The 10,477-nt window shown below is 55.5% G+C and overlaps 1 protein-coding gene across 4 annotated transcripts; it reads right to left on the bottom strand.

Moving 5' to 3' along the window:
* Positions 1-468: 468 nt before the first annotated feature.
* On the bottom strand, positions 469-3,057 carry LOC116546801 (putative golgin subfamily A member 8D). 4 transcript variants are annotated; one of them, XR_004266844.1, is made up of 4 exons: positions 2,862-3,057; positions 2,208-2,267; positions 930-1,016; positions 470-822 (listed from the first exon to the last, which is right to left on the bottom strand). XR_004266844.1 is itself a non-coding variant. In XM_032272959.1 (3 exons), the coding sequence occupies exons 1-3, from the start codon at positions 2,220-2,222 to the stop codon at positions 652-654; spliced, it is 273 nt and encodes a 90-aa protein (XP_032128850.1). In that variant the 5' UTR covers positions 2,223-2,446; the 3' UTR covers positions 469-651. The 4 variants fall into 4 exon arrangements, 2 of the variants coding, with proteins under 2 accessions (XP_032128850.1, XP_032128851.1); XM_032272959.1 differs by lacking the exon at positions 2,862-3,057 and having other exon boundaries at positions 469-822; positions 2,208-2,446; XM_032272960.1 differs by lacking the exons at positions 2,208-2,267; positions 2,862-3,057 and adding an exon at positions 1,948-2,085 and having other exon boundaries at positions 469-822.
* Between the last annotated feature and the right edge of the window lie 7,420 nt (positions 3,058-10,477).

Genomic DNA, 10,477 nt, shown 5'->3' with positions numbered 1-10,477 from the left:
GTTTTTCTCCAAGTCAGAGTGCCCTGCTGGGGTCTTTTGGATTGGGAGTTGAACTGAGAAAGGAAGCAGACAATGAAGGCCTCTGGATTCTCAAAACAAAAAACAAAAAAATCTCTTCTGGGTGCACAGCTCCTCTCAGGCTCCCCAAACCTGGCCTCACTGCTAATGATTCCTCGCACCCAAATGGTAGCCAGTCTTCCAAGCCACTTTCACATAGAGAGCACTGTGGGTGGCTGACAACAGGCACCCCTCCCTCTTTCTGATGGGGACACTGAGGCTCATGGAGATTACGAGACTTGCCGTCTCCTAGCACAGACCTCTTTCCCTCTGCCTCAAAGCCCTTCCAGCCACCCACCTCCCTGGGGCACTCTAAGACACCCCCACAGCCATCTGATGCCAGTCCTGCTCCCTGGTCAGGCCAGCCCCTTCTTACCCAGATGGTTTTTTAGGTGGGCAAGGCTCCCCTTCAGCTCCTCGATTTTAATTGCGTCCTGTCTTTTCTCCATTTTGAATATTTCAATCTGCCCAAAGCACAGGGGGAAAGGGCCCTGGAGAGAGGGGCTGGTGGCTGGACAGGCTACCATCTCCCTCTCCGCCCCCAGCTCCACAAAGCCCAGTCCCGTGACCACCCCTGGCTGGACTATTCTCTTTTTACAGATGCCCAGGAAGATCCAGTGAGCCATCTAAGGTGGGGGCTGAAGGGTCAGCTCTCACTTCTCCTGCCATTTTCAGCAATTGCTGCTGCCACCGCGCCCTCTCTGTTTTGAGCTGTTGAGCGTATGTGTCTCTTTCTAGCTGAGCTTTCTTAAGAGACTCCGTCACCTGTAAGAATGGACCCTGAAGTTAGGAAGGGCTGTCACTGGTCCTCACCTGCTCCTGGCCACCTGGGCTCATCTTCCTTCCACATCCCTCCCTCTGCAAAGTCTCACCTCTGCCACCTGTGCTTTTAGCAGTTCCCGCTCCTGTAGAAACTGCTGTAACTGCTGCTCAAGGACTGCTCCACAGCGGCTCGAGGGCTGGAGGGTGGAGAGGGAGAAGCTTCAATCTGGAGAGCCTGGGCCGTTCCACACAGTGCCCCTTAAATGGGCTAGGGCTGGGCTTCATACACAACTTGATCAGTAAAGATCAAGGCCCATGGTCTGGATTTTAAAAGAACTCAGTACATTTGGAAGGGACAGGCAAAGAGATGAAATTTACAACTGGCTAACAGAGGCCCAGAGAGATCAGATCATAGTCTATTGTTATTCCTGTTGTTACTACGCTGTTGGAACCTTTATTGAGTGCGTCACCAGGTAGTGTGGTAACAATCCCATTTAACCTCACAGCCACCACGTGAAGCAGTTGCTACCATTACCTCTATTGGGTAGATGGAAAACATGGAGTATTAGAGGTTTAGTGGTTGCCTAAGATCACTTAGACAGAGCTGGGATTTGAACACCTAGGTCCATCTGATCCTCTAAGTACATTTTTTTTTCCTGCTGAGGGTGGGGGCACAGACAGGAAGGGAGAAATTAATCTTCTGCTCACTTTTTGAAAGGATGATACATTCGCATAGTCCAAAACTTAGAAGGTACAGAAGGGAAGTATCTCCCAGCCACCTGTGCTCTCTCCTGAGTGTTTTACAAATCCTTGCAGACATGTTTTATGTATACTATCATAGTACACACACACACACACACACACACACACACACACACTTCCTCTCTACACAAATGGTAACATACTAAAGCTACTCTTCTGTACTGTCACAGTACAAGTACCCAGACTCCCACCTAGGACTTGGCCAAGGCCACAGCCAGTTAAGGGCAGGGCGGGCATTTGGCCTCTGAGCTTTGCATCCAGTGCTGGCTCTCCATAGCGCCCTTCAACCCACGCACAGAAGCCCCAAGGGAAAACTGGAGCCCAGGATTGGCAGCGTGAAATCAGGGGACTCCACTGGACTCTTACCAATAAGTCCATGGTGTTATTCAGTTCACTGGTTGTGACGGAGCTCAAGTCCAGGGCTATTTGTAGTTGCTGTGCGCTCTGAGGCACATGCAGAGAGGACGAATTGGGGGAGGATCGGGGGAGAGGTAGAGAGAACAATCATTAGAGTTGGGGTGTGTGGGGGCTGTCTCGGCTGGCAGAGGGGCACCCAGCTGCCACTGTGGGAGGAGGGTGGAGGGCTGGCCTGCAGGGTCACTGTACCTCAGCTCAGGGCCTCTTACCTCTGGATCTTTCATGGTGGCACATGGTGCAGGGCCCTCCTTGGGACCACCTGCTGCTGACTACAAGAGATGAGAGTGCACATGGAGATGTTCTGTCCCCTCAGTGTCCAAGCCTCTGACTTCCTTTCCTCCCCATCAGCTGGCAGCACTTCCTGTTCTGCCTCTCGGACCCTTTGTCCCAGAACTCATCTGTGCCAGCTCCTCTCACGGTGCTTATCTCCCACCATCCCACCCTGGGGCCCTTTCAGTGACTCTTAAAGGGACAGCCTGACAGCAAAAGGCTGTTCTCATGGGCTGGCTCCCCCTTGAGACTGGGGATGAGGAAAACCAAACAGCAAGGACCCTTTCCTGGGTGTCCTGGGAGTTTACAGCAGGCCATGTACTAGGGATTAACAAAAAAACAACAGCGATAACGAATCTCATTTCACCCTCACAAATGGAAGTCACACAATACAACCTGTATTTTACAGATGTGAAAGGAGAGGCCCAAAAACTCCAGCAACTTGTCCTAAGTCACATGCCTAGCAGACGGAGAGGCAGGATTCAAACCCAGAATTCCTAACCAGTACCCAGTTGTTCTTCCACAATCTTAACAATTCCCCTCTGCTGCCCCTGGGACCCTTTTCCCCAGAAGCCTGGCCAGCCAAGACTCACATGGCATGGTGACTGGCAACCATCAGAAGTGCCTGTCTCAGGGCTATTGTTGTTTCTTTTCTTTCTCCGTCTCGCTCGTGTTGGAACAGCAGGGCTGTTTCTTTGTTGAAATTCTGTTAACTGTGGGAAAAAAGAGCAGTAATACCCATGAGAACTACAAACCCCTACAGTCACAACCTACATTACAGTTTTTACAAAATACGGTTACACACCATCTAATTTAATGCCACCAACAACTCTATAACGTGTGGTCACAATCACTTAGTGAGTGAGAGGGATTGATATCATGGCAAAATTTTTAAAAATTTAAAATAAAAAGAAAAGAGAAAGAAAAAGAAATACTAGACCTTAAACTCACTCCTCTGACTCCAAGCTCTGGGATTTTGCCATGAATCAGCAACTGCCAGAGATCAGAACCACAGGCAGAGGTAGAAAAACTCAACATGAAATAGACAGGAACTGTACGCCGTGTGGTTTAGAGTCATACAGCCTCACACGTCTGTTAGTGTTAAGAAGAGCACCAGCACGTCTCACACTTTTCTATCAATGTGCCCTCATGGCAGAAGGCAGCCTTTCGTTAAATCTAGGAATTCATCAGAAAGAGGACAACCCAAGTCTCATTTCAGAGACAAGTCTGGTATACTCTTAGAAACCGATGTGACTGTCATCCCTAAGTACATTAATGTTTTTGCTGTCTCAAGAGACTCAAGGGAAACTGATGCTTTTGAAAGATGTCCCATGTTTATCACATGGCATTCAAAGTAGCCTAATTTGAGATGATATGAGGAAGATTCAAGCTGTCAGTTTCAATTTCCCAAGATCTGTTCCACAGAAGATGAGCAGATCTCACTCCGGAGGCCACTGACTGAAGGGCAGTCTGGTCCCAGAACCATGGAGAATTTGAAGATGAGGTGGAGAACTCAGAAAGAAACGTGAAAGTCTCTCTGGAGAGCAGAAGCCTGAGAGAAAACCAAACCAAACCCATTCTCCCATTGCCACCCAGAGACACTGTCAACGTTTTGAACTCACGGGGGAAGTGTAGGCTTTCCACACTGTCAATGTCTACGTTAAGGGAGTGAGGCAGCCTGAAACCTCTTGCTCCTAGGTCCCCCATTCCCCTTCCAGCTGGAAATTTGTGACAGATTAGCCAGAAATGGGATGAGAATGCTTAGGGGACTGGGTCGTAAGATCGAAGGCTGGTCTTGTAGCAGTAATGACGGTTCCTAGGGAGACCGTGACATCACTACATTCCACTCCCCCTGGGGGAGGGGACCACATCGAGGAGATGCCTGAGTCACTGCTCCATGATGGGGGAGGGGGATGCAGGGCTGGGACCCAGGTCCTTGGAGATGCCAGCCCAAAGAGGACAGGGAGGTCGCAATGGAGGTGCAGGACGGGAGGGCAGAGTCTGCAACAGGGATTCCCAGGAGTCACAAGCCCAAAGTCACCCAGAAATGACTGATGAGGGTGGGAACTGGGAGACCCAGGTCCTTAGAAACATGAGCCCACAGAGCCCAGGGAGGTCAAGTTTGGGGCAGGAAAAGGTGAGGCCCAAGTAGGGAGTGGGGAGCCTCAGGGGTTACACATCCAAAGTCACCCTGGGGTTATTGGCAAGGGCAGCGGCTGGGCCCCTTACTGAAGGGGTGGGGCTGACTGACAAGACATTGGTAGGGGGAGCCCAGAGCCACCGGGGTTGGGGACCCACCCAGTCTGGTGTGTCTCACAAGTGTTATGGACTCTGGCAGCGGTCTTGCTGTCGGAGGGAATCTGTGTGTATGTTACCTTTTTCCTAGCGGAGGCTAATTTCATCTTGCGAATTTCTTCTGACATCGCCATGGTGGGTGGGGGAGGGAGGAGCGGTTGGGGAGGGAGGTGGGGTTGGGGCCACATCAGCACAATTCAAGGGAGCACTGGTAAGCAGCTCCACTCTCCTACCAGGCAGTTGTGTTGACTGAGCCAGAGGACGTGGTAACCAGGGCCACACTAGAATGTAGAATAGGGGCGTGGCCTTCGTGCTCCAATCCCATTGGTCAATGAAAAAGATGAAAGGGATGGAGGCGTGGCCAGGCAGCAGCAGCTTCGGAGGGACCTATGGCACCCCAAGGAAAGCTGCCCCTGCAACTCCTGTCCCCGCCCACTCTGAGAGGGGAGGGGCCACCCACTCCGGGAGAGAGGGGGCGCCGGCTTTTGATTTTCAACCTTTAAATGTACCAAAGCATGCCGCCCTATGTTTGAAGAGGTGACCTTATGGGGAGATGACAGTGTGGGAAACAATCCTGCCTAGGCCGAGGCCTCATGGAGCCCAGGGTTCCCTAGGGCCAGGAGGGCACTGGAGCTCACCCTGACACCCATTGGAAACCTGAAATCCACGCCTGCAGGAGATCAGGAAAGGGGTTCAGCCTCCAATGAACCTGCAGCCAGGTGAGACAGGCACAGGTGGGAGCCAAGCAGATCTCCTGCCTGACCTTCCTCTCCTGCCTCCCCCAAGCAGAGGAGAAGTGACAGCTGTCCATCAGCCCATTGCCTAGATTGAAGCCACTGAATCTGGATCCCAACAGGCCCAAGGCAGTCCTGTCTCTGGTGAGGACCTGGCAGACAGATATGATGTTCCCAAGTGGCTCTATAAACCTTATTGTGGATAATCAAGGAAATGGGCAAGACCATCATGCTCAGCCAAGAACCTGGCAGGTGCGAAGGAAACCGGGGTAGACAGAAGTCAGTTTGGTTCCAGGCCTGGCCCTGGAAGGGTGGTGGACTGGGGCAGCCACAATGAAGGGGAACGGATGGCCATGGGCTGTGTGGCCAAGGCTGTCAGCTCCTGCAGCACCTGCGGAATATCCTCCCAGGCCTGTCTCTGCACTCACGCTTGTGCCTGGAGTCACAGGTGCCTGGACAGTGGCCTAAAGGAGGGATGGTGGAAGGAAAGGCACTTGTGGCCTCATGTGGGCACCTAAGCATGGGACAGAGGGGCATCCTGCCCCAAAGAGATCATACAGGCCAAGAACTCAAGCAGATGTACTCCCTGGTCCTGGGTCACATCAATTAAGTCAGAGCCTGTCCTGACCCTGAAGTTCAGCTCAGCCTAGTTGAGACTCATAAAGAGATGTCAGTGCAGGGCAGGGGGCCCGGCCCAGCCTGCGACATCCAGCAAAGCTGTGTGCTGGACAAGAATCTCTGAAGATGAGAGTAGGTCAAGGACAGCTGTGCCTGGGCAAGGAGTGGGGGAAATGCCCAGGGGGCAGGAGCCCTGAGGACCTCTAACTAGGTGGGATGCCAGGTCAGCAAGTACAGAAGAGAAGGTGACATTGCACAGCTGTCTCTAGCCTAAACCATGCTGCTGCTCAGTCACCATCCTTCAAATGCCAGAGGCAGGGCTGGGAGGGCCCCCAGACCCCTCTTCCCTCCCACACTAACCTGGTTCTCATCCCTCACCACAAGGAAAGTGAAGCCTTCTATGGGTCACAGACTGCCAGGTTCTCTGTCACCTGGTGGAAGGGCCGGGGAAGCTGCAGCTGGGTGAGGAAGAACCCAGGTACCAGAGCTAGAAGGGCTTTGGGAAAGCCTTGAACAGGGCCAGGACCTGAGCTCTGCCTGGCTATGGTGACTCTGAGCCAGCAACCCTACGATAGTCTCAGTCTGTCACTCTCTCACGGGGGATGTTGGCATTATTTCCTTTCGAGTCAAAGTAGGTAAGCCAGGGAAACCAGAGTTCGCAGTGTGAAGCCCAGACAGCCGAGGCCCTTGCCCTTCAGGTTACAGGCATCTGGGTCCTTGTCTAGATCCTCATATGCCATCCAGAGACCCAACCCTAGGGACAATTCCTCCCAGCTGGTAGCAGTGAGTCAATCCTCGTACTCACCCCACTAAAAGCTCTGAAATGAGAAGGCCTGTGGGTGAGGGTGAGACTCTTCAGGAAAAGGTTCTCAGTGGTAAGGAAGGTTTGAGCTGTGCCTTAGGGTAGCCAAAGGGGTAGGTGACAGGCCTCCAGGCTTGGTGTCCACTGGACCTGACCACTTGGGGAAGGGCTGTTCTTGACTCTGCCATTAACATACAGACTACAACAGAGTTGTTCCCCTGCTCTGCCTCAGTTTACCTCTCTCAGCTGAGCAGAGAAGGGATAATTGCTTCTCATGTGGGCCACAGGACAAAACAAAGCCCTGAGTCCCACAGGAAGGTAGGTGGGCCGTGTCCAAGGGAAGGCAGGCCTGGGGAGTATTTTATGTCTTCAGGGTGGCAGAGGGACATGGAGATGTCTCCTTTGTGGGCAAAGGAGAAGGGAAGATAAGCAGAGAGGCGTTGGACACCTGCCTCACCCCGACCTCCCCCACCCCACACCAGGCCCATTCCCACACAGCCCCCAGTGAGGAGGCATTGTTCTCCTTAGGGTCGGTGGGACTTCCCGGCTGAGCTGGGGAAGCTGACAGTCCGGATTCATCAGGGGCAGCACATAGTGTAGGTGATGAGCTGAACGGAAGTGGAGAGGGGACACGGGAGCCGTGGTGTCAGGCCTGGGGCTGCCAGTGTGGTACCTGCCCTGGCCGTGGGCAGACCACGCTGCTCCACCCTGCTGCATGTGGCCTCTAATTCTAAGGCATCTGAGTTCCAGGCCAGGACTGGAGCCATACTCCCTTTGGGGACAAGGGACACAGTCCACACAGACTTCACCTGTGTTTTGGGGAAAGGCAGCTGCACAAATGAACAGGAGGGGCCCTGCTGGAAAGTAGGAACGGGCCTGGACTACTCAGAACTTTCTCTGTGACAGGAGGGTCCCAGCCTCCAGTCAGACTCCTGAGAAGAAAGCTCACTCAGCCAGGGAGTGGGGGGCGTGGCCTGCAGGATCCCTGGAGTCTGTAGCCCCTCCCACCCAAGTGAGCTCCAGAAAAAAGATGCAGAAACAGCAGGTGCTCCTCCCAGCTGCCCACTGCTTCTTGGTGTGGCCTCAGGGACCCCGGATGAGTCAACATGAGGCTGTCAGCAGATGGGAGCGGGGGAAAGCTGGGTCCCCAGGGTGGATGCCCAGCAGGGACATGCAGGCATGGGGAGTGCTGAGTCCTCAGGGCTGACCCCTTTCTGCCCAGGGGGCCTTGGTGACATGCCTGCTTCTGAGCTTAGCCCGGGGGGTCAGGGCCTGGTGGCAAGTAGCCTCTCTGCTTCTGAAGACAGTCCTGGGGTCATTACCCCTCTGCCCAGGCTCAGGCATCCAGGCTGTGGAAGGCCAGCATTCAGAAAGAAGGGCACTGTGGTTGTGGGTTCCCCGGCAGTCAGGGGCCTTGGTGAACAGAGCCCCCTATGAGGGGATGAGGAGGAAGAGAGACTGAACTGTGCCTTCCCCCAGCTGAGATCTGTGGTACAAGGCTCCAGAGGAGCCTGCAGGGAGACCAGCATGAGAGGAACCTCTGCAAATGCCTTTAGGCACCTCCTCTGCAGGGCTGGGACAGCTGGAGGTTTAGGGTCCACATGAGACCGCTGGGCTGGGCGCCACAAGGAATGAGGCTTCCTGCTGGGGTTGCAAGGAAAGCCAGTCAGGTGTGCAGAGTGTCACCGCTGAGCTGGCAGAGACCTCCCCGCCAGTTCCAGGAATGCTGGAAACCAGGCTGCGAGGGGATTGGGGCCGTAAGTGCCCCGGAGACCAGGGGAGAGGTCTCAGCTAATTCCAGATGGGATAGCATCCATTCACAGGTCTAGAAGAAAGCTCCAAGCTGGCAACACACAGAAGGGGCTGGTCTCCCAATGGCTGGGGTCAGGGATGTCCACTGGCCTCTGGGGAAGCACTGGGCAGATCCGGTGGGGGCCAGTTTTATGGTACCTAGGGACCCTTGCAGCCTGCTGGGCTTAGAGGTGCCAGGGTGGCAGCAGGCAGGGCTGGGGAAGACCTGGCCTCTGGAAGCCGGGGTCCTGGTATGTCCACGGGGCCAGGAAGTGACAACCTGGGGATGGAAGCAAACCCTGAACAGGGACAACCTGGATCCATCCCAAGGGAGGTAGCAAACCTTGTGGAAAGGTAGGTGGGTCCCCAGGTCTGTTGGAGAAGCCGGGCCTCTTAGAGGAGGGGCAGTCTGCAGTGTCTCTTACATACTCAAGGCAGCTGGGAGCCCGGGCCTCACTGACGGGTCATCAAGGCCTCAGCAGAAGGGGCAGAGAAGCCCCGGCTTCCTGTGCAGTCAGCCCCAAGCTGAAGCCCCAACCCCTCTGAGGGGGTGGTGGGGTTGGGTCTGAGAGGTTTACAGGGTTTGAGGAGGTGAAGCCACCAAGCTTGGGGCCCCGAGTTGTGAATTACAGGTAGGAGAGGAGCTAGGGGATACAGGAGGGGCCTGCCCTGGTCCCATCATCCGGATCTCAGGAGGAAAAGGGTCTGCAGGTGCCTTTATCAGAGCGTCTTGGAGAAAAAAGCAGGGATCCCCTGCCAAAGCCAGTAATCGCAGAATAGGCTGCTTGAGGTCCTTCCAAGGGGCTCAGCATCCCTTCCTAGGAGCCTGGGTTTGAATTGCCCAAAAAAATCACAAGGACCTGGAAGCTGGGCCCCTCTTGGACAGAGGCAGGGTATGGGAGGCAGTGGCCAGGCAGGCTGAGGCCAGGGGCCGTGGCAGGAGGGGTGGAGGGCTCATCGACACAGGCAGCCCTCAGTGGGCCACAGCTAGAACGCCCAGAGCTGGGGTCCCCGTGGAGGAAGCTGTGTCCTCAAGGAGGCCCCCAGCTTCCAGCCAGCCTGGACAAGGGGTCGGGGTGCAGCAGGGAAGGAGAAAGAGACAGGAGGGGCTCGGCAGCGCTCCCCCATTTCCATCTCCAGGAGCAGACAGGGCCCTGGAGGAGCTGCACGGGGCGCTCCCCACTGGGGGTGTCTGGAGGTGGAGTCTTGGGAGCTGCCCAGAGAGCACAGCACACAGCCAGCAGCAAGGCCATGTCCACGGGGAAAAGCGTCCCTGCTGCCCTCCTCCCACAGCAGCTGGGGCAGAAGACAGAGCCATGGACTTGATGCCCAGCCCTGCCCACAGTCCCTGGCACTCTTGTTTCCTCTGGCCATGGGACCGTGTCTGCCCATCAAGCCCCACTAAAGGGTGGAGGTGAGAGTAGGGAAGGTGCGCATGGCAGACCCTGGGGCTCGGGCTGAACCTGGCTCCTGTGTCCCCAGCAGGTGCTCCGACAGGGCCCCCGAGCAGGATTGGAGGCGGTCGGAGAAGGACCAGTGGGAGCGGCTGGCAGAGAGCAGGTGGCAGCGGGCCGAGCTGGGCGGCCGTCTGTGGGCAGCGCTGGAGGCCCTGTCAGAGCAAGCCCAGGTGCTGCAGAGGCAGGAGGGCAAGCTGGGACTCGGCCAGGCCCTGAAGTGGAAAGTGAGGCCCTGTCCTCCCTCACCCCATCTTCCTGGGCTTTCTGCAGCTGGAAGAAGGTCCCCTGAGCTAGCAAGGTCCCCTTAGCAGGCTGAAAGCTCCGGAATGCTCAGAACCGGTGTCCACATCTGGTGCCATCTTCTCAGGGAGGCTTGCTGGGGTCTGTGGTACTGGAGGAGAAAGGGGAATGGAGGCCCAGGAGGGCTGCGTGCTGAAGACATGCCACCTCTGAATGGCGCCCCTGGAAGGGTCCAGGGTGTGGCCTGAGAGGCATATGCGGGGGGTGGCTAG

The sequence above is a fragment of the Sapajus apella genome, unplaced genomic scaffold, assembly GCF_009761245.1.
Source record: "Sapajus apella isolate SASKATOON/1434 unplaced genomic scaffold, GSC_monkey_1.0 scaffold1422, whole genome shotgun sequence".
Lineage (NCBI taxonomy): Eukaryota > Metazoa > Chordata > Mammalia > Primates > Cebidae > Sapajus > Sapajus apella.
Note: the sequence above shows the minus strand (reverse complement) of the source record. Positions and strands in the feature narration are given on the sequence as shown.

Coding starts and splice junctions, on each gene's coding strand:
- LOC116546801 (XM_032272959.1), bottom strand. Junction 823..929: donor TAAAAGCACAGGTGGCAGAG/GTGAGACTTTGC, acceptor CCATTCTTACAG/GTGACGGAGTCTCTTAAGAA.